This window comes from Alexandromys fortis, unplaced genomic scaffold (assembly GCF_014885135.2).
Source record: "Alexandromys fortis isolate MF-2015 unplaced genomic scaffold, M_Fortis_MF-2015_v1.1 scaffold_21, whole genome shotgun sequence".
Lineage (NCBI taxonomy): Eukaryota > Metazoa > Chordata > Mammalia > Rodentia > Cricetidae > Alexandromys > Alexandromys fortis.
The window spans coordinates 6,431,074-6,458,018 of NW_026067905.1; the positions used below are offsets into that span (position 1 = coordinate 6,431,074).

The 26,945-nt window shown below is 44.5% G+C and overlaps 1 protein-coding gene across 2 annotated transcripts in view; it reads right to left on the bottom strand.

Moving 5' to 3' along the window:
• The window catches only part of Dera (deoxyribose-phosphate aldolase), a 91,868-nt gene that overhangs the window by 48,208 nt on the left and 16,715 nt on the right, over positions 1-26,945 (bottom strand). For both annotated transcript variants that reach the window (XM_050135211.1, XM_050135210.1), the window contains 4 exons: positions 19,846-19,943; positions 18,470-18,617; positions 14,065-14,160; positions 10,490-10,624 (listed from right to left, as the gene is read on the bottom strand). In XM_050135211.1, coding sequence (XP_049991168.1) covers positions 10,490-10,624; positions 14,065-14,160; positions 18,470-18,617; positions 19,846-19,943 — 477 coding nt within the window. The remainder of the gene's footprint in view (positions 1-10,489; positions 10,625-14,064; positions 14,161-18,469; positions 18,618-19,845; positions 19,944-26,945) is intronic.

Consider the following 26,945-nt stretch of genomic DNA (forward strand, 5'->3'; position numbering starts at 1 on the left):
TAAACACTGACCAAGCAGGTCATTGACCAAACATATATTCATGGGAACCAATTTCTCAGTAACATGAAAGAAGGACACAAACATGGGAGGGGTGTAAGGGTAATACCAGAGGTGCTGGATCATAATAGAGAATTCAAGAGCTCTAAAGCACACACACACACACACACACACACACACACACACAGAAGGAGGCACAGCTATAGATGTGTTCACTAATGCTGTGTCTACACTTACATTTGCACACTTGCGAGATCTGACCACTGAGTGCACCTAGCAACAACAGCATCTTAACAGTGCTGAGAGCATCTGGCATCCAGATCTTAGCTTCTTCAATGAAAGGATCACAGCTCCTTGGAAAATAGGGTAAAGGCTTTGAAGAAAGTCAAAATAAGACCAGATTAACTTGTATAACAAAGGAAAGTTCAACGAAGGGAACACTGAAAGCACACAGGAGCTGGCAGGAAGTAGCTCCCACTGGCCAAATGTCAGACGGTATCAAAACCAGCAATGACATTATGACATAAACACAGAAGGGAGACTATAGGAGGAAGAAGAAGGGGAAAAAAAGAGGGAGGGACAGGGATAAAGACACGTGGGTCTCTCTAAAGAGACATATGTCTGTCTGGAAAGCAGAGAGAGACTAAGGGGAGGGGCAGCCTATGGAGGGGCATTGTGTGTGAATATGAGTAAAATATGAGTGTGTGTACTATGAAAATGTCATAGTGATGGTAAAAGATTACTGCCAAATAAGCTTAAAAGAAATCTATGAGTTCTTGCAAAAAAAAAAAAAAAAAGAAGGAGAGAGGGGTGCGGAAAGAGAGAGAAGCAGGACAGGAGTGAGGCAGGCAGGGATAATGAGTTAGAAGAAATGATGTAACTACGAGTTGCCACATGGCAACAACTACTGGAATAATAACTGAAGAATTACCAACAGATGCTAAAATTCTGGATAAAAGTTGGATGAGAACTGGGATATTAACAGTCTGAAAGGATCTCTGTTCATAATCTATATTAACTACCTATTAAAATGAAAAAAAAACTTCCTCATTTAATTCTGGAGAAATTTGGCAGAAGTCATTCTAGCCCAGTAAGATTTAACGTCCTCAAGAACTGGACAGATTAACGTGTGACTCCCAAAGAACAGGGAGAAACGTCAGCATTTATTCCCATCAAAAACACATAACTTGAACCTAGTAGAAGAAAAGTCCAAACCAATCTGAACTTGAGGCTCTGTGTGTGTCTGAAACTGTCTAGTGTAGCCCAGAATGGTCTACAACTTGTTATAGCTGAGAGTGACCCCCAACCCAGTCCTCCTGCCCCCACCTCCTATTGCTAGGACTTCAGCATCACCACTCTTGCTTTAAGAGATACTGGAGATCAAACCTAGGGCTCCCTGCATGCTGGACAACCACTTTACCAATGGAGTTACATCTGCAGGCCCTGAAATACAGCTTAGAAATTATTAATAACAGAGGCTGGGGCTGGAGAGATGGCTCAGTGGTTAAGAGCACAGCCTACTTGTCTAAAGGTCCTGAGTTCAATTCTCAGCAACCACATGGTGGCTTACAACCATCTGTAATAAGATCTGGTGCCCTCTTCTGGCCTGCGGGCATGCATGTGGGCAGACTATGATGCTATGATGTACACAATAAATAAATTAAAAAAAAAAAAACAGAGGCTGTACTCTTAAGACCAGGGCCATTCCAGTGAAGAAGTAAAAGGGATACATAATGACAGATGTAGACCTAACAATACCATCAGGCACCTGAAAAACCTGTACAGAGCCTGTTCATCTGATGTTGGACATAACACAGTACTCTGGCTTGGTGTAATCTTGCTTTCATTTCTTGAGAATACATGATAAATATTCAAAGATAACAAGTCAACAGAAATTCAAAGTAGTCTCATATGTGTATATATGTATGCATTTACATATACATATGTGTATGTATGTACACAAGCAAAAAAAAGCAAAAAAGATAATAGAATTTTATACCAGTAGAATCTGCATGATACGTAAACATGAGTTCAGCACACTATTTTTGCAGTTTTCTATAAGTTTAATAAAAGTACTCAAAACTAAAACTTAAAACTGAATTTGGTATTTTTTATAGTCTGTTTAGAATCTAAGTATTTTTCTTATGGGAGGGCATTTGGGACCACCAACCAGTCTATGGTGCTAAAAGTTTCTAAAGCATGGTTTTATATGCAATGTATTTTATATGCCCTTATGTTACAGCTTCCTATGTTTTTACATATAGGTCTATGACACAATTTTTAATGGCCATACAATCTTCCATCATACAGATGAAAAATGTCCTCCATCATCTCCCTGTTGTTGAGGCCTAAGGTTGCAGACTTTGGCTATGATAAACAGTCCTCAGCGCAGCCCCGACGCCAGGTCTTTGCATACCTCATCACTCTAGAGTCTTTGCTATGTTTTTTTCTGCTCACACACTTCCAAGTAATATATGTTCCTTGTTAAAAATTCAAACATTACAAAACTGAGAATTCCTCATTTAAAGAGAAAGGAGGAAAAAACAATTCTAACCACGTAGCAGAAAAAATAATAATTTGGAAGGCTATTATAAAAGATGACTGACAAATGAAAATGGAATTCAAACACCACGGCCGCGGATTAGTCAGAAAAATGCAAAATTTAACAAAACACATGCACCCGAGAAGCGGCTGGCGGGGTGACGCCATGTAAAAATCTGATAATAAATGTTTTGACTTATAATGAGGCTTTCAGGACTTTGGAGGGGGTGTTCCAGAAGCTCGGGATAGATCACATTGCAGGTACTTAATCAATATTTTCACATGGTTCACAGGCGTCGTCTCCAGCCTGTCCCTGGGGTCCTTCCCACTACCACCATGCTAATGAGAAGTGGAAGTCAGAGTCCATCCTCCCCATCATTCCTGGTTGGAGAACAGGTGAGGCCATGTGGGCTGAGTGTTTACAACCAGGCTCAGAGAACCCAGTCTCACACACCAGCAGAGGCCTGTGTGCACCAAGAGCTTGGGCCCAAGGGGTAGACAAGAAGCAGAAAGAGTCAGATTGAACTGTGGTTTTGCTGGTTTTTTTTTTTCTTTTTTACATCTATTTTTTAAACTGATATATAAAAATACAAAAATTGCACCAGTTAACGGGGTACCATTGTTTGGTATTTGTGTAAAGCAGCCGCAGCTATCGCCTCAGACACTTGCCATTTCCTTACAATGAAAGCACTGAAAACTTTCAGCTTTCTGAGAGGCAGCACGTAACTGCTGTAGACAGGCTCCCTACCATGCAACAGCTTACCACAGCTTCCTGCTCTTAACTCCCTAACCACTGGCGAACCCTTCCCTAGATCTGCTGACAGACTGTTCCTGCAGTGCTGCCCCCCCCGCCCCCCACCATCACCAGGAACTGGAGCACCTGCTTTTCCATTGTCCATCTCACAGCAGCTGGGAGTGCACAGCATTTTCTGGAAAAGCACAGTTCTAACTGTAGAAAACCATGCTAGTATATCTCACACATATAAAGCTGATTTGAGTGAGGCTCCAAGTCTTCTTCAGACACCACAACTCCTGCCTAAGTCATAAAGCAATTTCTCTTTGTTTCTTGCTACCCAAAGGCAGTTTAAAAATAATTGCTAGCGAACACAGCTAAGCAATTATTTCTGAGTGCCAGAGATGTTCAACACTGCACAAGGATGTCCTGAAAATAATGCTTAAGATAATTATATGTACAGTAAAACACTTAATATAAAATTGTACAGCAACCTTTCATACCAAAAAAGTCACAAAGTGTTCAGGAACACGGTTTCATTCGCCAGAGCAATTAATTAAACTTGTAAGGGTAAAATAGAGATGGGCTTTATAAATCACCCAGCAGTAAAAAAACCCACAAGAAATAAAACACACACATTTTTGCCAATACTATTGAAGTGTTAAAGAATCATAGCCTAAAAACAAAAGCCACAAAACCACCCAGCTGCTGTAAGTGTCTCTGGACTCTCCTTGTAATAAACAACCTGGGAACAGCAGAACAAGATCATGGATTATGTGATTCCATTCCCAAAAAGTATTTATAGATTTAGAAATAGCTTTTCTGATGAGCTATTATTATTAATAGTTCTATAAAGGAAAACAAAAATAAGTTCTTTTGGGAGAGCTCCCATTTTTCTTGTGTTTACAAAAATAAGTAAATAACAAAAGGCAGATTATTGACCAGCTTCCCAGAATTTCGGGTGCAGCTCATGTGAGGAAATGGAAGACATGCTGGCTTTGCTCCTGGAATGCCATTCCCTCGCACTGAAACTAGAACGTTGTTAGTGTGTAAGCTACAAACTAAGCCTAGAGAGCAACACGGTGAGCAAGTGAAAGATGGAGATGATGAGGCTGTTGTCACAGGACACAGACAATACCCCAACTGCTGCACTGAACACACTGGACCAGAAAATGGCAGTGTCTGGGACCATTCAGTAGTTAAAACCAGAGATGCCCCATGGATACTTGGTACACAAGGCCAGAGAAGCAGCTCTGGTCCTCGGCTCACAGAACTAAACTCCCAAACAAAGTCCAAATTTGAGACCATCTCCAAGTCACTGGTTAATATATCAGGTGTATCTGAGTAGCAGAATCAAGAGCTCCCCCATATATATCAACTACAGAAGGCATGCAATTATCGAAGCCCACTCCCAGAGTATATGGATAATGAGCCCCTGTGGCAAAAGCATTCTTCAGACAAGTTCTCCAAGAAATGCAATTTAGGAGTCAATGTCAACAATAATCTCTGTGTGTGTATGTGTGTGTTTACACAAACACATATATATCTCATAGTACATAAAGCACAGTGCAGGAGTATTACTGACACTAAGAACACCAGAGGCCTTGGGAGACTCTCACAGGACCAGGAGTCTCTTCTCTTACTGCATCCATCCTCAGTTCTGACTGTACCAGAACTGGCCCAGGAATGTGTGGGAAGGACGTAGCAGGATCATGACGTAGAGACTTACTATGAATTACAAATGCTCAGCCTTAGTTTACACTTGTTTCTAGCTAGCTTGTTTCTTTAAATTAAATTAACCCATTTCTACGCTATGGAACAATCTTTGTACACTGTAAATATATATTGCTTTCATTGTTAATAAAAAGAAAATGCTGGGAAGAAGAAGGGTGGAATCAGAGGAGTTGCGAGCCAGATGCAGAAGATGCAACATGGGACGTTCAAGATGAGGTAAACAAGCCTAAGGGCAACACATATTAATAGAAATGGGTTGATTTAAGTTGTAAGAGCTGGGTGGAGACAAGCCAAAGCTATCAGCTGAGCATTTATAAATAGTAAGTCTCAGTGTGGCTATTTGGGAGTGGCTGCTGAGACATAGAGAAACTCTGTCTACATTTCTATTAATCTACATGCTGCCCAGAGACTTGTTTACTTCATCCACATACCATCAATTCTGCTTTCCTACTTCCGTGTCTGGCTGGCTGCCCCCTGCCTGACTGGCCCCTGGTGGGCTAGCCCCTAGCTGGCTGGGCCTTGTGGGCTGGCTGGCTTCCCTCTTCTCTCTGCTCACCTACCCCACCTATCCCTCCTCTGCTCAGCTATTGGCCGTTTGGCTTTTTATTAGACCAATCAGGTGCTTTAGGCAGGCAAGGTGAAACAGCAACCCATCTTTACAAAGGCAAACAAATGCAACATACCTTTAAGTGGTTAAACAAACATTCTATTCCACAACAGAAGGGAGCTGGATTGAGAGCTGGGAAATTGCTCGTCAGGTAATTCCGACAGCCAACAAGAGCCTCCTTGCTCTGTCCCAGGTGACAAACAGATAAACATTTTGTCAGCATGAGCAGGAGCCAGGAAGTAATGTCAGGACAGGACGGTGTGAATGAGCTAAACATGGCTAATAGAAGAAACTTAACAGAAAAGATCATGCTACAAGGACAAGGGTGGAAGTGAACAAAAGCGCTACATAAATAGAGACCACAGCAGTCAGCGCTGCTCGAGTTGGGGTGAATCACCTCAGGGATTTCATTATTTCTTGACTGCATCGTCACACTCAAGATAACACAACCACCAACAAAATCATCCTGAATAATCAAGAGAGCACTAAATCTAAATAAGATTCTTTTATTAAATTGTTAATGGAGAGAAAGGTAACTATTTTAATGCATGTCTTTCCCATGTGGCTAGGTTCCCTGATTTCAAGAGGACTCATTGATTCTGAGTCTCTGCTTCTCTGAAAATGATGGTGAGACTGCTGAGGAGGAAGGTGGACAGACGCCGAGAACACACAGAACAGCCAGGCAGGTGAGGACGCTAGTGCCCAGGGGTCTGGTAGCCAGCAGGGAAGACAGTGTAACTGGACATGGCTCTCTACAGGGGTAGAGAAGACATCTGCTTCTGGCCTCCTTGGGCAGCAGGCATGCATGTGATGCATATACATAAATGCAGGCAAAACACGGATGTAGATAAAAAATAAATAAAAGGACCAAGAAGATAAGAATGGGAATGTGGGGGCTGGAGAGATGGTGCAGTGGTTAAGAGCACTGCCTGCTCTTCCAAAGGTCCTGAGTTCAATCCTCAGCAACCACATGGTGGCTCACAACCATCAGTAATGAGATCTGATGCCCTCTTCTGGCCGGCAAGCATATATGCAGGCAGAACACTGTATACATACATACATACATACATACATACATACATACATACATACATCTTTAAAAAAAAAAGAATAGGAATGTAATGGTTTGAATAAGAATTGTTCCCCTACATGACCCCACTGCAGTCAGGGTTTGTCCTGATGTCCCATGCTCCTATTACCATCGAAGGCCATGCAGACACCCAGAGGAAGGATATTGTTCGGGCCTAAGCTGCTGCCGAGGGTCATGTCTGGTCCACGGTCCAGTTGCAGCTGGGGTCTCTGTTGATGTCTGTGGCCAGTGTTACCTCAGGAGGCTTTAGGAATCATGCGAGATGAAATCAGAGGGCTATACTGAACCAGTCATGTCCTTCATGCCCTGCAAAAGCTGGTCTTGCCTCTCGCTGGCCACTACAATAAGAGAACTGGCCCCTGTACTTGGAAGAGAAGGTCCCTATCCATCACCACAAGCAAGGATGAACATACCCTGAGGGGCATTCATGTAGGGGAGCTGACTCCGCCACTGCACCCAAGGTGGGTAGCCCCAGTGGCTCAATCTGACCTGGCTGATTAACACCCAAGTCCATAACTGGACTTTGGGTTGATCCACCCCAGCATCTACCCCATCTAGGTCCTGCTGCAGCTCGTGAAGGGTGCAGTCCTGCAGAACAATACCTGCAAGATCGCTAAGACATAGGATACGCCAGAATTGCTCCAGGGAGGATCCAGTGAGGATGGTCTCAAACCAGATCAATGAATCATTGCAATGAACAGTTGCCAGTCAAGCTGATGGAACAAAGGAGTATACTGAATAATATACTGAAGCCTCCAGTGCCATCAGGACGGATGAAGAGGTGACGGAGAGTCAGGAGAGAAGCAGAACCAGAGACTTTTCTGTTTTTATATGGTTTTTGTTCTGTTTTGGTTTACTGGGAAGTTTTGTTTTGTTTTTGTTCTTGCTTTTGTTTGCTCACTTTGTTTTGTTTCCTTTCATGGGGGATGAAACAGGAATGAGGGGGAGCATGAGGGAACAGGAAGTGAATAGAATTGGGGTACATGATGTGAAGCCCCCAAAGATTCAATAAAGAAGCTTAAAAAAAAAAACTTGCCCTTGTAGAATCATTTATTTGAATACTAAAGTGGTAGCACTATTTAAAAGGATTAGGAGGTGTAGCTTTATTGGTGTAGGTGCAGCCTTGCTAGAGGAAGTGTGTCACTGGGGGTTGGTTTTGAAGTTTTAAAAGCCCAAGCCAGGCCCAGTGGTTCTCTCTTTCTGCTGCCTTGGGATCCAGATGAAGTTACTTCCATACATCCAAATGGTTCCAGTTACAACTTCAGCACAAACCCTGCCTGCGCACCACCATTCTCCTTGTCAGATAACAACAGACTAAACTTCTGAAACTACAGGAAGTCACAATGAGACACTTTCATTTATAAGAGTTTCCATGGTCGTGGCGTCTCTTCACAACAATAGAGTGTGGACTAACAGAGGGAGCTCATATGCAGTCTCCTCTCAGAGCTCAGAGCCCCAAGGTGGACCCATGAGACAAAGTCGGGGGCATTCTAAATGGCTAGGTCTATTTCTGTTGTGCTTTACAAAGCACACCAGTTCATCTTTATTGTCCACTTGCTGGAATCTAGAATCACTCTAGAAAGAAACATCTGGCCACATCTGTAAGAGAAGGTCAAGCTTAAGTTATTGAGGGGAGAAGAACTACCCTGAATGTGGATGGCAGGAGCCCTCCTCTGGGGTCCCAGACTGATTTAAAAGGATAGAGTGAGGTGGACATTGCATCCATCTCTCTCAGAATCACAACTTTAGATTGTGTTGTGATCGCTCTGCCACGATGGACCGTCTCTCAGACTGTGCATCAAGACAAGTCACTTCTTCCTTAAGCTGCTTTCACCGGGCATTTGTTATGGTAATGAGAAAAGCAGCTAACACACAAAACAACCTGCAAAACTAAGAGCATGGGGGAGAGAGCCCAAGACATAGAAAGGTGAGAGCCTGGGGGGCATTCCCACCAGTGCATTCCACAGAACTACTATGGAACTCCTAATTCACCTAGTCTGAAAACAGGGCAGTGAATAACACAGCGGGTAATCACACTGAGAATCAAAACAAAGACAAAATACTGCAATGGGGGAAAGGCTTAAGCCACTGCTGCCTTCTATTTAGGAATGAATTTCTAGCATTAAATGTTCCTTTTCAATTTGGTTTGGGTCAAGAGGTTATTAACACCATAAAAAAAAAAGTTAATGGAAAAGTGTGGTCTAGGACAAAAATGTGTTATTATATTTGGTGGAAACGCCTACTTTGGGGAAATTATTATCTCAAAAACAGCCATCCCCAAGTCTGTTAAAGGATAACCAACTACATCAAAACCCATTTCCTATTGGATTTTATTTTTCAATTAGTAGAACTTGGGAGACAAGAGCACAAGTTATAATATAAACTACACATCTATGTCTCCACCTGTTTCTAGAAGACATAAGGACATACAGTTCCACATTAATTTAAACTACTACACATACTTGCATTATCCACAACTCTGAAATCCGTGAACAAAAGCAGATCAGCAGAATACATGGGAACAAGAATATATATAAAATACGACCTTTAAGAAGAATTGAGAATACCCAAAGCACATGTCGGAAACAATATGAAAGGGGCACAAGTAAAAAAAGATGTTTGTGAACTGTCAAAAATGGTAGTATGAATGGATAGATGGGGGGATATGGGAAAGACTATGAAATGCAGCTAACATTCCAAGCTGAAACCATGTTTTCCAACTTCATTTGCTGACACCGACGGTGGCCACGTAAGTGAACCAGATCAAGCTGCAGGATGCAATAAACACGTGTGGAGATTTTCAGATGGGACAGGCCCTTCTTTTCTGCCCTGGAAGAGGAGGTATGAAGGCTGGACCTCCAGAAATCACCTGAGATGATGGGAGGACCCTACTTCGGTAGTAGACGTGCATGCTTCAGAACTGGACAATGCCACCGGTCAAGGTCTCTGGCACAACACTCTAAACACGTCCCCCTGAGCACCGTGTAATTCGCTGACAGAATCTCTGTCACTTCCTAACAAACGGTTCACAGGTGCTGAATGATGGAGTTAGGTTAAACAGACAAACATCGTCATCTCTCTCAGACCTGCTTTCAGTATCTATAGTCTCAGCAAATAGAGATCAACTTACGTCTGAAATTACTAGTTGGAAGATTCCAGAAATAGCAATTCCTTGGCTTTACATGGCACCGATGGTGAAATCTCACGCTGCCCCATTTTGTCCTGCCTTGGATGTGGGACATCTGTGTCCAGTATGTCCACACTGTATGTGCTACCTGTCCCTTAGCCGCCAAAGCCATCTCGGCTATCAGATCCACACATCTCAGTGAAGTGACACATAGTGACCAGCAAGATGGCTCCGGTGGTAAAGAGGCCAACAACCATGCCTGATGACCTGAGTGTGATTCCCCAGAACACACACGGAAGAGAACTTCCTCTCAAAAGTTGCCCAATCTCCACAGTTGAACCCTAGCATACACACACACACACACACACACACACACACACACAAATAAAAAATAAATTCACAGTGACCCCCCCCCCACTGATCCTCCATACTTAAATTTTAAACTGGTTTTACTGCATGGAATAACTTCCTAATTATACAAACAGACCTAAGTTTCTGCAGACAGGGAATGGCCTAGACTAAGAAGAGCCTCAAAAGGAATACTCTTAGCCTTGCTTCCTCTGACCTTTGACTTGTGACCTGGAACTTGCCTCCCTTCCAGATCCCCACGTGACCCACCAGGAGGGGCTGGAGCGCCTGGGAGCAAGTGCCTGCACCCACCTTCCCATTTGCCAGTCAGCACCAAGGTCCTGCTAATGACTACATCAATTTCGGTGGCTCCGTCCTCCACAGCCAGTCTGATCTCTTCCAGTCGTGTCTTTAAATGAGTCTGTCCAGCTGGAAAGCCGGTGGCCACTGGGAAAGATTAAAAAGAAAGGAAACAGGGGAGGAGGGAGGAGAATAAGCAGAGAAAGAAAAAAACTTGAATTGGCCAGTTCAAAAATATAGCATTTAGAGATGAAAACAAACAGTTTTAACATCACTCACGCAACACAAGACAACGCGCAGGGCAGAATGCGAGTGCACACCCACTGAGCTTCTCTGGGAGAGCAGAAGTTCAGTGGCTGCAGGGATGTCTCCACAGCACACTTAGTAACTAGCATCAAACTAACCATGGTAGCTGACAGGAATAAAACCATTGGTAGGGCTTTATAGGACAGACACTGACTGAGTCGAGCTGGTTCCCCGGACTTACCCATTTGCCCCAATCTGATTTCCACGTACTCATGAGTGGACACAGTGAACTAGATTCCCCGCAATGTCTAACACAACCAGCAGCAGCCAGCAAGGTGAAGCCAGACAGGAGGGAAAGCACCTGTCATTGCAGGGGAAGGAAAGTACCTGTCACCTCAGGGGAGAGTGAGCACCTGTCACTACAGGGGAGGAAAAGCACCTGTCACTGCAGGGGAGGGAGAGCACCTGTCTCCACAGGGGAAGGAAAGCACCTGTCACTGCAGGGGAGGGAGAGCACCTGTCACTGCATTGGAGAGTGAGCACCTGTCACTACAGGGGAGGAAAAGCACCTGTCACTGCAGGGGAGGGAGAGCACCTGTCTCCACAGGGGAAGGAAAGCACCTGTCACTGCAGGGGAGGGAGAGCACCTGTCACTGCATTGGAGAGTGAGCACCTGTCACTACAGGGGAGGAAAAGCACCTGTCACTGCAGGGGAGGGAGAGCACCTGTCTCCACAGGGGAAGGAAAGCACCTGTCACTGCAGGGGAGGGAGAGCACCTGTCACTGCATTGGAGAGTGAGCACCTGTCACTACAGGGGAGGAAAAGCACCTGTCACTGCAGGGGAGGGAGAGCACCTGTCTCCACAGGGGAAGGAAAGCACCTGTCACTGCAGGGGAGGGAGAGCACCTGTCACTGCATTGGAGAGTGAGCACCTGTCACTACAGGGGAGGAAAAGCACCTGTCACTGCAGGGGAGGAAAAGCACCTGTCACTGCAGGGGAGGGAGAGCACCTGTCACTGCACTGGAGGGTGAGCACCTGTCACTGCAGGGGAGGAAAAGCACCTGTCACTGCACTGGAGGGTGAGCACCTGTCACTGCACTGGAGGGTGAGCACCTGTCACTGCACTGGAGGGTGAGCACCTGTCACTGCATTGGAGGGTGAGCACCTGTCACTACATTGGATGGTGAGCACCTGTCACTGCAGGGGAGGGAGAGCATCTGTCACTACAGGGAGGGAGAGCACCTGTCACTGCAGGAAAGAGAAAGCACCTGTCACTTCAGGAGATAGAAAGCACCTGTCACTGCAGGGGAGGGGAAGCACCTGTCACTGCAGGAGATAGAAAGCACCTGTCAATGCAGGGGAGGGCGAGCACCTGTCACTACAGGGAGGAAAAGCAACTGTCACTGCATTGGAGGGTGAGCACCTGTCACCGCTGGGGAGGGAGAGTACCTGTCACTACAGGGAGGAAAAGCACTTATCACCACAGGGGAGGATAAGAACCTGTCACCGAGGGGGAGGGTAAGAACCTGTCACTTCAGGAAAGGGCCGAGTCAGCATGAAAGAACAAAGAACACACACACACACACACACACACACACACCTATATAACTTAGAACTAGATATTTTCCCCCAGCCTTCCCATCTCAGATCCTAACCATGCCTACTGTCCCATCCTACAGATGTAAACTCCCCGGGTCTGCTATGGTAGGCCAAACATTGCCCTGTATGTAAATGAGAACCCTCCCAGCTAATGCACGGAGATGGTGGGAAGGGAAGGACCACAAAGGGACAGGTGTCAAACACGTCGGCAGTCCTCCCAAACGGGCTATAGACAAATGTGGCACAGGGGCTGGAGCACTGTCAGTGCCTAGAAGCACAGCTGCTCTTGCAAAGGACCCAACTTCAGCTCCTAGTCCCCACATGGTGGCTGGCAACTGTCTGTGACTTATTTGGGAGGATCTAATGCCTTCTGGCTCCTGTGAGTGCTCCTAGGAACCTGATTTGTTAGAACCTATGCAAGCACAAACATAAAAAAATAAATCTTAAAAGAACATACAGTAATCACGTTTCATTAATAAAATAAGTAGTGATTTTTATAAACTTTTCCTCTTTCTTTTTTCTTTTCCTTTCTTTTTGAGACATGGTCTTTCCATGTAACCCAGGCTGGCCTTGAACTAGCCTCAGCCTCCTAAATTGTAGAATTACAGGTATGCCCAACATACCTGGCTCAGACTGTTAAAGTACCAGGACATTCTCGTAGCCTTTTTAAAAACTAGAATCTAATACTATCTGTCTCCATCTGTCCATCTATGCAGCCACAGACACAAGCACTGGGTTTTTTGTGCTCTGTTCACTTTTCATGTATTCATTTAATGTGTGTGTTCAGGCACAGTAAGGTCAGAATCAGCTGTCTCCTACTGTGTGGGCTTCAGAGATCCAACTGGGCAGCCAGCCTTGGCAAGAGGCACCTTTATTTCACTAGTGGCCTTTCACTAATGGGTTTTGAGGGCTGATTCTCTCCCTAGCTCATGCCATACTTTTCTAAGTTTTTTTCTTCTCCCATCAGCTAACTCTGCAGCATGAGACTGATCATGTCATGCAGGGCTTAAAGCCCTGCAGAGCTAACACTGTCATCCGAACAGAGCCCCATGCCACCAGCTATCAGCAGCTTCCCCAGCTTCCACTTCCACTCCAGCCCATCCTGCCTTTAGACCCTACAATTATAAGCCTTTCTGTACCCCGAATGTGTTTTTGAACCTGTACATTTGCTAGCTCCTACCTAAAGATCAATCCCTGCCTTGGCAACAATATCAGCTCCTCCTCATCCCTCAAGGCCCAGTGCAATGATCACTGATGCTGGGATGCATTCTTCCTCTAGGGAAATATTCCCTGTTCAATCACCATTACATCACATACATGCAACAGAATGCATAGACGTGTGTGTATGCATGGTAGCACTGACACCATGACTTTATAAGTATGATGATCCTCATAAAAGGAAGGATTTCCTTAGGAATGGAGACATGGTTCTATATATTTAGGACCTAATATGTCAAGGGTTGGGGTTGGGGTCTTTTGACTGTTTGTTTTTGAGATCTCCCTATGTGGCCCAGACTGGCCTCAAACTCACAGTCCTCCCCACCTGAGCACCTGAAGCGATGGGATTCGACATATGTGACACCATGCCTACTCTAATGTCTCCCTTTACTATGTAACTTTAATACATACTAAAATCATGGATCAACACAACTGAAGACATGAAGTCAATGCGATCACAGTATGGCGGGCACTGCATCCTGGCTGTGCTAAAGAACTTGTAAAAGTCACCGCAAGTCTTACCTGATGCCACAGGGATGTTGCAGCCTGCGGCCTTCAGGGCTTTCACAGCATCGCACACCCGGGCGGGATAAACACAGACGGCAGCCGTGGTGATGCCTAAGAGGGGAGAGCATAGCAGCCACTTAACATGGAGCTCAGCTCAGACTACATCTTGAACTATCATTCCTTGGACAGAACTGGCAGAGATCAAATGAGAGGGGAAAAGACTTTGCCCACACTGCTGCAGCAAATGGAAGGATTTAGTTTAATTTTTTGACATTTATCTTCTATTGTGCACAGCGCACAGCAAATATGTGGAGGTCAGAGGATATCTCACAAATGTTGGTTCTCTCCTTCCCACCATGTGCATTCCAGGGATCAAACTCAGATCCTAACCCATCAGGCTTGGCAGCAAGTCCCTCTCCTCAGTCCTCTCACCCCTGGAAACTTTCTCCTTTGCTTTTCCTTCTAGCTCCTGAAAACACAAACTAACTGTTGACTTTTCTAGTCATAGAAAAGTTGAGACACCATTCTTTGAGGCTATCTAACATAATTTGAATATTTTTCTCCCAACTGCTAAATAGTCTTGTTGACAAAGGTTTCTGTCCTGCCCAGTCCCGCAGCCATTCAGTACCAAAGAAACACACAGAGGTCTACATTAATTATAAACTGGTTGGCCTATTAGCTCAGGCTTCTTATTAACTTTTACATCCTACATTAACCCATAATTCTTGTCTGTGTTAGCCATGTAGCTTGGTACCTTTTATCAGTGAGGCATTCTCATCTTGTGTCCTGTGTCTGGGTGACTACTGCAGATAGAGCCTTTCCTCTTCCCAAACTTCTCCTGTTCTGGTCGCCCTGCCTAAACTTCCTGTCTAGCTACTAGTAAATCAGTATTTTATTAAGCCTATACAAGTAACAAATCTTTACAGGGTACAAGATCACTGTCCCACAGTACTCCCCCCTCCCCGTTTTTTCCAAAACAAGAACTCTGAATCTAATCTCCTTTGTTTTGCTTTTATTCCTGACCAATATCCATAACAACTTGTAACCAATGCTCTAAACAAAGACAAACATTCATAATCCATTTATTGGGAATGTGGACATAGTTTTCTAGGCTACTTTCTGCTGATATGGGGACCTAAAGAAAATTTAGGATTATGGTCAAATCCTGACTGGAATATTCTGTGAAGCTTGGTCATCTCATCCAGCAGTCTTGAAGCTGTTCTGAATGTAGAACTTGGAGGAAACTCCAACAGAGATCCTCTAAAATGGTGGATCATCTAAGCCACCTGCTCTTATCAGAGATTTTTTTCAGGGGGTCTTCCTTGATCAAACCTGATTTTTCTTAACCCAGAATGAATCTACAGCTTCTCATTTCCTGTGGAAACAAAAGCAAAACCTCTTCTCCAAAGTAATATATCTTTGAAAAGTCAAAGCATTTTCAAAGTATATATGTTGGATTAATCAAGCAACATTTATAATCAAATATCTTTTAGCAGCTGTTGCTCCTTCCTCAGGCATCAAACAATCCAAAGACAACACAATAACATACAGTATCCAGATCTTCTATTTTCTATTTTTACATGGCTTTCTTTATTTTAAATTCTATTTCTTTTATTTTTACTTTTAATTCTTGGTTTTCTGAGAGAGGGTTTCTCTGTATATCTTTGGCTGTCCTAGAACTCACTCTGTGTAGACCAGGCTGTCCATGAACTCACAGAAATCCACCTGCCTCTGCCTCCCAAATGATGGGATTAAAGGTGTGTGCCACCACACCCAACTACTCTTTCTTTCTTTCTTTCTTTCTTTCTTTATTTATTTATTTATTTTTAAAGATTTTTATCCTTTTTCTTTTTTTTTTCCCAAGACTACATATATTTTTAAACACACTGTAAACCACTTAAAGGTTATTTTTTCCCCATCTGAATCTATCTTTATTATATATTTTTCTTTTTCTGACCACATGAGTCTTTAATTTGGTAAGCAATATGGCTAGGATTAAAGCCGTGGCTTTGACAGTGAATCCACCCCATTCCTTAATTTTCTGAGAGTCAAGTTTCAAGGCAAAAGTACTGAAGGTAGCCATGTTTATTGCCACAACTCTAGGGAGTTTAAAGGTCCCTGCCACCACCAAGAAGCATGTCATTGGCTATTCACAAACACCTTTTACGTGTTTGATGGTGGGTCCTCTTAAAAGAGCTGCCAGTATTATACTGAATATTTTTGCTACATGGGAAGTAGAAAAAGACAAGATCTCCTGAGTAAATTGAGAGCATAGGGACTTTGGGAGAGGGTAGAAGAGGAGGGGAGAGGCAGGGAGGGGAGCAGAGAAAAGTGTAGAGCTTAATAATGATAATAATAATGATAATAATAATAATAGATTTTAACTACAAAAGAAAGAGCTGCAAGATTTTGCAGCTAAAGCTGAGTCAAGAAGCCTCTCTTAAATGAGCACTCTTGCCTCTAGCAAACAGAGTTCACCCAAGAAAATGCTGCTACCATGAAGCCATGCTTAACTCTGTTCTTTTGTGTCAAATATTTTATTTCATGCACATAACAAAAACTAGCTTTACATGGCATTCGAACAGCCAGCACATGAAGAAAAATATAAAAGAAATTCAGGGTAGCACAATAAAATGGGGTCTAAACTTCCTCTTTTATAAGAAACACTAAGATCCTGTGGTCATTTGAATGAAAATAATGAAAATGGCCTCCATAGGCTCCTAGGGAGTGGCACCATTAGGAAGTACAGTTTTGCTGGAATAGGTGTGGCCCTGTTGGAGAAAGGTATCACTGGGGGTGGGTAGGTTTTGAGGTTTCTGGTGCTCAAGCAGGCCCAGTGTCTCTCTCTTCCTGCAGCCTGTCAATCTGGATAGTAGAACTCTCTGCTCCTTCTCCAGCAACTTGTCTGCCTGCATGCTGCCATGCTTCCTGCCATGATGATAATGGACTAAACTTCTGAACCTGTAAGCCAGCTCCAGTTAAATGTCTTCCTTTATAAGAGTTGTAGTCAGGCAGTGGTAGTGCACACCTTTAATCCCAGCACTCAGAAGTCAGAGGCAGACAGATTTCTATGAACTGGAGGCTAGCCTGGTCTACACAATGAATTCTAGGCCAACCAGGGCTACATAGAAACCCTGTACAAGGCAAGTAGGAAGTACAGGGAGGGAGGGAGGGAGGAAGAGAGAATAAAATGACAGTTTCAAAAATCCAAATAGCTAGTACAAAACCAAGGAACATAAGATCCCATAAAAATGTCTTACTTTAGTGCTATAAAAAGATGGGTGTGTGTGGTTTGTGCTTTGCTTATAGCACTGGAGGTGGAAATCAGGGCCTCTAGTACTCACCAGTGAGCTACATCGCTAGCTCTAAAAAGGTCATGTTCTAACGTCACTTGAAAAGAAATGTAATAAACAGTTTCCTAAAGTGATGGAGTCGCTTAGGTCTACTAATTGCCCAGAAATTATCTGCAATGCTTGCACTGGGCTAGCTCGGCAGGTTTCTCTGCACGCACTGAAGGTGGCACTCCAGAGACAAGGAGCTTCTATACAGAGGAGCTCTGCCTCCCAAAACTGTCTCGACTAGTGGCGACACACATGGCCCTGGCAGCACCTCCTGGTTTCCAGGTCTTGGTTTTCTTACTTAGAAAATAGGAAGATTGGGGCTGGAGAGATGGCTCAGCAGTTAAGAGCCTTGGCAGCTCTTCCAGAAGCCCTGAGTTGGGTTCCCAGCAACCACATGGTGACTCACAGCCATCCAAAATGGGATCTGATACCCTCTTCCAGCAAGCAAGCAGGTGTATATGCAGATAGAGCACCATATACATAAAATAAATAAACCTTTTTAAAAGAAAGAAAATAGAACGATCAACACCACTACCACCCCCTCCACCTCTAGGCTCCTCCATGTTTCAAATTTGAAAGCTCAAAACTCAGGGCGGCTTTTCAACATTTCTCTCATGTACACTGGGAGTGAGAAGTTTCTGGTTTCTGGTTTTGCTTTAAGTTTCTTTTGTTTCAAGTTTGTTTTAAGTTCTAACCTAATACACAGTACTTCCCATTTGCGTTTTATTCTCAAATGCATTCATTTACTTCGTGGAGGTCATATGATCATTACGTAATGGGACTGGCTAGGGACTCAGAGCCTGTATTTCAGCCATTAGATAGAAAAGTTCCCAAACCAAAGAACTGAGGAAACTCAGCCAAAAACTTCAATTCATAGATGCAAAATCTGACCTGAATCCATGGCTTGAAATCTCTTCGGTTTTTGAAGGAGGGATCTCAGTGTTCTGTCTGCACACGGGAGCAGAAATCCACCAGGGACATGGTGCCACACACAGCGCATCAGGTGGACATTAGTCCCCGGGCTCCAATCGTTACCACTATAACCAGGAAAAATGCAGCCACACCTCAAAGCTCCTCACCTTTGTCGTGCATATTTAAGGCTTTCAAGAGGTCTTCCTGGATTGGATATCTGGCTTTGTAGCAGAGCCGTTGAACGTTAGAAAACGTGTCATCCCCGGAAAGTGTGGTAAGGTCTATGAACGTAATGGCTTTCAGGAGCCATGCGGCCTGGATGAGGAGAAACGAGGGAATCAAAACAAAGGTCAACCTCGAACCTAGTAGGAGAGTAGAGAAACACGGGACAAATACAAGGGTTACCAGCTGAAGTCAAAGCTGCTATAAAGCGTTTTCTGATACGGGGTATAAATGGAGCTCAAAAATGACCAACAGAGGCCAGCAAAATAGCTCAGCAGGGAAAGGAGCTTGCTGCCAAGCCTGAGGACCTGAGTTCTATCCCCAGGGCCCACAAAGCACCAACTCCAACAACTTGAACTTGTTCTGCTTCCACATGTGTGCTGGGGTGGACACACACACACAATTTAAATTTTAAATGTTTTTAAGAGAATGACAATCAAGATGAACATTACCCAGAATGAAACAAAAGAACAGACTTAACCTCCTTTTTCTCAGAAATCCCACCACCTCCTGCCATTTCTGACTTCCCCGGCTCATCCATCAGGAACCAGCCACACCTGTGGTATAGGGAGATCTACCTTCATCTGACTTTCTTTTGCGGAATGCACACACAATGATGAACTATTTTCTGAACTCTCTAAGTTCCTTGTTTTTTTTTTTCCAATCCAATTTCCTTATTAAAACAATCCCCATACTTCCTAACCCACTGTAAAACATTTCCTCTTCTCTTTTCAGCCAGGATGGGCAGGATGGGAAGCGTTGCTTGCACGCCTCCTTCGCAACGGTCTGCTTTTATTGGGACATGAACCTTTCGAGTCCTTTAGACTTGCACCGCACACCTCGGACTTCCCGGCACTAAAGATGCTAACTGGAAGATGTGCCACCAGATAGCACTTTGGAAATTTTTATGAAAAGTAGTAGTGAGGAAAACTCCTACCTCGGGCCTCAGCAGTAGACATACCAGGTATAGATGTTTATGGCTTTAAAATTAAAAAAGAAGACAGCTGAAGAAAGCGTGGTGAAGAAACTGAATAAATGTGTTGAGGAAATGTGCCATTTAATTCGCTCATGAATAAAGATGCCTCAAATTCATTTGCGGTTCGGCCACTCAAGAGTGATAAGATTCTTAACTTGTTTGGATAAATGCATTATCTTTCTCCAACCCATCATCATCATATATGAATTATTAAAATAAGCCATGGACAGCTGCAATCCTTTAAGTTTAGATGCATCTTGAGCGAAATTCAATACTGTGGCCTTGAGGGAAGAGGCGTGTGTGCTGAGGTGTAGGTGGGGACAGAATGCTCAAGAGGGCTTGTACCTGCCATTCCTCCTTCACGCTTCTGCGAGCCTGGATCTGTTCTGCCCGCCTCAGAACGGCCGCCTGATTCACCTGAACTCTGGTGATCCAGCTAAGGTCTAGAAGGGAAAGAGCGACACTTCTAAGTGTTAGGAGTTCCGTTATCATCTTTAGTGGGAGAACATAGCCTTCCTTCATTATTATTCTTTTAAAAAACACGCACATCTTGCGAGCGGCAAGACGTAAAGCACTTGCTGCATAAGCCTGATGTCCTGAGTTCAATCCCCGGGACCAACTGCAGGTGGAATGAGAGAGGTGACTCCGCAAAGCTGACCTTTAGCCTGCAAACCCACTCTGTGACATGCACGAGCCTGCACACGATACACATGCACAAAACAACAACTGTATTTGTAAGGTCATGCTTCTTTTACACACAATAACAAATACACAGCCTTGTAGTAAAGCTGATCCTCACAAGAAATGCTTCATGCAAACACAAGTGTATCTGGAGCGACAAGAAGCCGTGTTGATTAATTACACACATAAAGCACAGCAGTGGGTGTGCCCTCCTCCCGTGCCACACGTCTCCCCTCTGACAGAGAAGACTTATTTGTGAGTGTCCAGTCCAGGCGAGCAAATGATTAATACATACTTAAGTGAATTAGTGAATACTTAAAGACATCTTTGGTCTCTACCCACTTACTGACAAGATTAATACCTGCTAGATGCTGATGATACAGCCCATCAAAAGAGAATTTTTCAAAATGCACTAGAAATAACAACGGTGTAGCAGACATTCAAAACAGGGAAGGGGGAAAAAACACTCAGAAGTTGCACAAGACATGGCTGGCACGTCTGCTTCAACACGGCCTCTCCTGTGCTGTCTGTATTGATTGACACTGGCTGTGTGCAGCTAATGACCTTAGTGCAAAGTCAGCTACCTTCCCAGAAGATGGAACATCTGGATGCATCTCTGCCACAGAACTTAGGTGGGATTTTCGAAGAGCAGAGATAGAACCACCTCTTGTACTTAGTAAACAGCTTCTTGTGCTTAATGTGAGTCACGGTCTTACCCTTGGGAGTCAGGTGTCTGGTGCCCAGGACTTTCAACTCCACCCATGGATCTCTGACAGCAAGCAGCCTCACCATGGTAAGCTAGACATGCATCCATTTATCTACTGTAGCTGGCCTCGTTTCTACATCCCTGCCCCTCCTCCAGGAACCTTGTGTTTTTGAAATTTATGTCTTATTTAGACAATGGTGGACAAAGTGTAATCAGTAGGAGATACGTGTTCATCACACAGCTCTCTGCTATGCCTAGAGAACTGTTGACTGCGGGCTGTACTGTGTACCAGTCAGGTGAGCTGTCTCTGTGACCTACCGGAGACAACTAAGGGAAGAGGGCTTAGTTTAGCCCATGGTCATACGACCCTGTGCATTTGGAAATAATGTCATCTCGGTGGGATCTTTGTCACAAAGGAAACATGTTCATCTCAGGGTCAACCAGGAAACAGAGAAAGCATAACTCTGAAAAGGACCCGAGGTTGTTGCAATGGCTCAGAGGGTAAGGGTGTGCTTGCTGCCAACCCTGACAACCTCAGCTCAACCCCTGGAACAAACACGGTATTAAAGAGAATGAACTCTGGAGATATGTCCTCTGACTTCTATACACAGGTACCTGCACACCAACACACACCAACATAACATACACACAAGCACACACACCACAGTGAAAGATGAGGGGAAGGAATGGGGTCAGGGCATGATACTCAGCTGCAAGTGACTCACTTCCACCAGGGAGATCCACCTGGGACCTTTTACCACCTGTCATTAATGCCATCCTATGAATTATGGCCCTATCAAGTGAACTCACTCATTCATTAGGTCAGAGCCTTCATGATCTACCTTCCTCTGGAGCTGTCCGCACGGACACGCCCATAGCTGTACTTCATCAGCCCTACAGGCCTCCCTCAATCCTATCACACTGACAGCCACAGTGGGCATCACACCAATTAGTAGCACAATCCTAAAGAGTGCGCTGGGACCCCCAGCACAATTAGTGGTCTTCATCAAAGATGCTTTCTTTTCCATTTCCATTGTGGGATCTTACAGGTATCAATATTAATGGTGTAGAAATTCCAAATTTGACTAAGAATGACTTACACAAATATTCAATATCACTAAAGTAGGAACCAAGTTTGGTTTTTTTTTCATTTCTGATTAAGTTATTTTGTTAGCCGAAATCATTTAATAAAACAGATTTTCAACATTTCAATCCATCTGTTCTACTCCTTAAAATATCACTTTGTCTTGCTTCTTTGCTGAGCCAACTCGATAGAAAACAGGCGCGTGGGTCAGGCAGACTGCTGCCCCTTCCTCCTACCCAAAGATAGAATGGATCTGAGGCAGAGCCCCGGGGAGTAAGCCTAAACAGAGAGTAGGATGCACAGGGCTCCTTTAAAACTTAAAAGAGCCAGGCTCCACCCAAATAGAGGGGAGGCTTAAACAAACAAACAAAACAACCAATTGACCACTATTATGGGTGATTAAGTTCATGGTTGTCTCAGGTGGGCAGTAAAGCCAAGAATTGTATAGAATCATAAGGTTCATGCCCAAAAAGCTGAAGCCGGCCAACCTGGGGCTCTTTTCTCCTCTTCACTCTTCACTCCCACTGAGTTCTCTGCTGGTGGGAGATCTCACATAAACCCAAAGGGTCCACCATCCCTTGGCTTTCACACAGGCATTTCCCTCTCCTTCCTTCTGTCTAGCATTGGGCTCCACTGCTCCTAAACAACCATAGTTTCCTGATTTGGTGTTTTACGTTCTCTCCCTGGATCTTGTGTCCTATCTGCTCCTTTGACCTAGAATGTCCTTTCGTTCCTTGTATGAGCAGTGAACTCCCACCACCTGCTAAGACTCGGGCCAGGGACTGAAAACATAGCTCAGTTGTCAAGTCCTTGACTAGCAGTCCAGAAGCCCACAGTGTAAACTAGCTACAGTGAGAAACACTTGTAATTCTAGCATGTGGAGGATGGATGTGGATGAGGTCATCCTCAGACAAAATAGCAGATTCAAGCCCAGTGTAGACTACAAGAGTCTGGTCTCAGAAAAGAGAGGAAAGGAGGAGGAATGGTGTGGGAAGTCCTTCTGTATGTCTTGCTTTTATTGGTCAATAAAGAAACTGCTTTCAGCCAATGGCTTAACAGAATATAGCCAGGCTTGAAAAGATATATAGAGAGAGTCAGAGAGAAGCCATGTAGCCCCACAGAAGACAGATGCCAGAAAGAACTTCTTTCACCTGGTAAGCCACAGCCACGTGGCGATACACAGGTTAATGGAGATGGGTTAATTTAAGATATAAGAGGTAGCCAGAAATATGCCTAAGCTATTGGCCATGCAGTGTTTCAAATAGTTTCTGAGTGACTGTTTCAGGAGTCTGGGCGGCCGGGAAATGAACAAGAAACCTCCCCCAGGGAAAGGGAAGGGGAGGGGAGGTCCCCTTCTTTAGGAACCCTTTCTAATGTTTACAAGTTGCGTGTTTTTGTGTTCCATTCCTCTAAGTGACTTTGCCTTGTACTGTCAGGCCCACCCTCGATTTGGAATAGCACTGACAGTGTTAAACTCTGTACCTCCCATAGGTGTTTAAAACCTCAAGCAAAGTATGTGACAGTGGGTAGAACTCAAGTAAGATGAGGGCTTCTCCAAGTTCAGACACTGGCTCATCTTACCCTCCCCGGGTCACAAAGCACTCTGGATCTCAAAGAGAGAAAAATGGTGGAAGTCTAGATGGGATGCTAGGGCACATTCTCCTTAAAAAATAACTTCCAACGCAATGCATCCCCCACCTGAGGGTACAGCCCACGAGGCCAGTGCTCACACTGAAGCAACCACTTGCCACAGGTCCCTCTGAGGCATCGACTGGAGAATGTAGCAGAAATTACCTGTCCCAGCATCAGCTTCGGCTGCAAAAAATATCATTAATGGTCATAAAATTACCCGGCCCCATATTTAATCCAGCCACAGAATTTGCCTCTGTGACCTCCCATAGCAGTGAATTATATAAGTGACAATCTCATTTTATTAGCACTTCATTTGCTACTCTTTAATTTCATCAAATAACCCTTGTTCTCCTATTATGGGGTCTGGGGAAGAAAGGATTGTGTGACCTTTGTTATGTCCTTTATAACTCCTACGATTCCACTCAAGTACCCTTTAGCGTCTCCTCACCAGGAGAAATGCACGACTGTAATACACACACTCTCCTCAGGACCATAGACTCCTCTGCTCCAGAGGCCATGAGGAGATTCAAGTTCACGGGTCTTTGGGGAGAACAGACATGAAACCATAATTGGAAGACAGCCGTGCCCTCCTCACACTTTCTGATGACAAAATTCTGTTTTTCTCAGAATGTCACTTTGGTGACATGCAGACCCTCCGCCGGTTATTAACTTGTTCTCAAATATTTGTCTCTCTCTTTTTTTAATTTTTCTTATTTGAGTCTCAGTGGGCAGAGGGGCTTCTTAGTCTCCCCAGCACCTTATTTTTCATTTGTTTGGGTCCTTCACATAGTTCCTCACCCATGAGTATGAAATAACAACCCTCCATGAGGAGAAACAAGCTGACTTCGCCTCTGTTCCTCAGGGACAAAAATCATGACACATTATTAGACACAACATTCTCCAGAAGTGAAGAATTTCAATTCATTTTAACGGTTCCACCTAAACCTGTTCCCAGTACTGTCTCCAAGCGCCTCGCTTTCCAACGTGCATGTGCGTATTTAACACCCCTTCATGTTCCCAAGTACTCTCCTTAGCTGTGCCCACACAGCTGTCTGTTATTCCACTATTGTTTGTTCTCAGGTCTAATTTGCATCCTCCCAGGAATCAGCCACACCCTCCCAGCTGTGCAGGTGTACAACACAGAAAGAGCTCACCACTAGATGCAAGTTAGTGCAATTATCAGTCACTGAAATGGGTGAAGTATGTCATGAGCATGTCTGATCTGTCGACCCTCACCTTGGAAAGGGATGGGCTGGCTAGAAACAAAGACACCGGGACGCTACTGCTAATTTCAAATGTAACTTCCACAGTAAATGAGAAGACATCACCTTGACCAGTTTCTAGCCCCAAAAAATATCGAAATCAGCTTTGCTGTGAGCCTTGTCCTTAACTGGGGGCAGGTAAGCTCCATCAAGAGTCTTCTTCCAAGAGTCACCCATCTATCAGCCTTGGAAGGGGAGGGGTTTGAGGGCAACTGTGAACTTTCTGGGCACTAGACAAAACTACTACTCTGCCGGTTACACTGGTCCTGAGAATCCAGATGTTAAGAACCCAAACACCCACAGCCAGGCAGCAGACACTGCCCAGCCTGGACGGAACCTTTCTAACGATACAGCTCCCTCTGCTATTTGCACCTACCCTCAAGTTCCTACCTAACACACATTCGCCTACAGGGAGCAGTCCAAATCTGGTTGAGGAATAAATTCATATAGCCTTCAAACAACCTCAACGTAGGTGGTCTGTACCAAGATAAAGACTGACTTGATCTCACAGTTCTGCCTCTGTGCCAAACGTCTGTCCTCTCCCACCGAGCTGTCATGTCTGGAGTGTCTTGCATCCATACCTAAATGGGTTACAACCCTTTTGGGGTATCATCACAGTAGAAGAGAGCCACGCATCATGTCGCACAGTGGTTGCCATCTTGCGCCTTGCTCTGCCTGGCAGAATCAGATCTTGAGCTTGAGGTTTTCCCTTCTCCCTTTATCCTCCATCCATCCTTACGATGCTAGCCACTGCCCTGCAATAGTCAGCTGCCATTCTGGAAAACTGCCTTTCTCCATTTATCAGGTATCACCAGGAGGGTGATCTGAGCACTGAAAGGACCTAGTCTCTTATTTTAGAAACTTCTGGGCAGTTCTTGAGCTGGTTTTCAGGTCCAACTGCTCCCAGGATCCTGAGGATTGTTCACTCAGTTGTAGGCAGAGACAGCACATTCGTTTCCTGGCCCCCCAAGACCCAAATAATCACACAGAAACTATATTAATTACAATACTGTTTGGCCTATTAGCTCAGACTTCTTATTAACTAACTCTTACATCTTAAATTAACCAATTTCTATTCATCTGTATATTGCCACAAGACTGTGTCCTACTGGGTAAGGTTCTGTTCTGGAGCCTTTCTCCATCAACAGCTACATGGTGTCTTTTTTATTCCGCCTACACACTCTCTCCTCTCTTCTCTCTCTCTCTCTCTCTCTCTCTCTCTCTCTCTCTCTCTCTCGTTCTCTCTCCATATATATATTATATATAATATATATTCAGATTTCCTGCCTGGCTTTACTCTGCCATAGGCCGAAGCAGCTTTATTCATTATCCAATAAATATACAGAAGGACATCCCACATCACTCAGTGACCAGCCCCCCAGTCTGCAGCCACAGTTGTTGGCTGTGGTTATACAGCGAGCATCACAGCTCCTTAGCAGAATGGGGAACATACCTGAGTGCCCAGGAGCAGATCCTATTGTCTCTCCAGTCAGCTCTTCCTAAGTGCCAACTGCTTTGCTAAATGATGCGAGAAACACAGTGGCATAGCAAAGGTATGACCAATCACAAGAAAGGGCTAGAGAGATGGTTCAGCCATTAGAGGCTAGGCTCCCAACCAAAACTATAGGAAATGCAGAAAAGTCGCAGACATGAAGAAGGCTGGGAAAGCACAATATGGGACATCACACACAATAAGGGACATCACACACGGGCAAAATCAATGCAGTCCCCCAGCATTTTCCAGCTGGTGCCACGGCTCTTACTAGAACCCTTTCACTTGAAAATAGATAATGGCAACTTACTTCGGTGACTGGAGCAGAAAGGGAGGGGCGCTAAGGGCTCATAGCTGAACAGAGTCTGCAAGATCAAGCTAGAAAAACAGCCAGGAGCCATTCAACAGAGGGCCCCACGAGAAGAATGAGGCAGAGATGTAACTCACCTTGTTCAACATGCATGAAGCCCTTGGGTTTGATCTGAGTACCGCATAAAGCCAGGCATGATGGTGCAAGCTTGCCACCCCAGCACTCATAGCGTGGAGGTGACAAGGAGGGTCAGGATTCTACAGTCGTCTTTGGGTCCT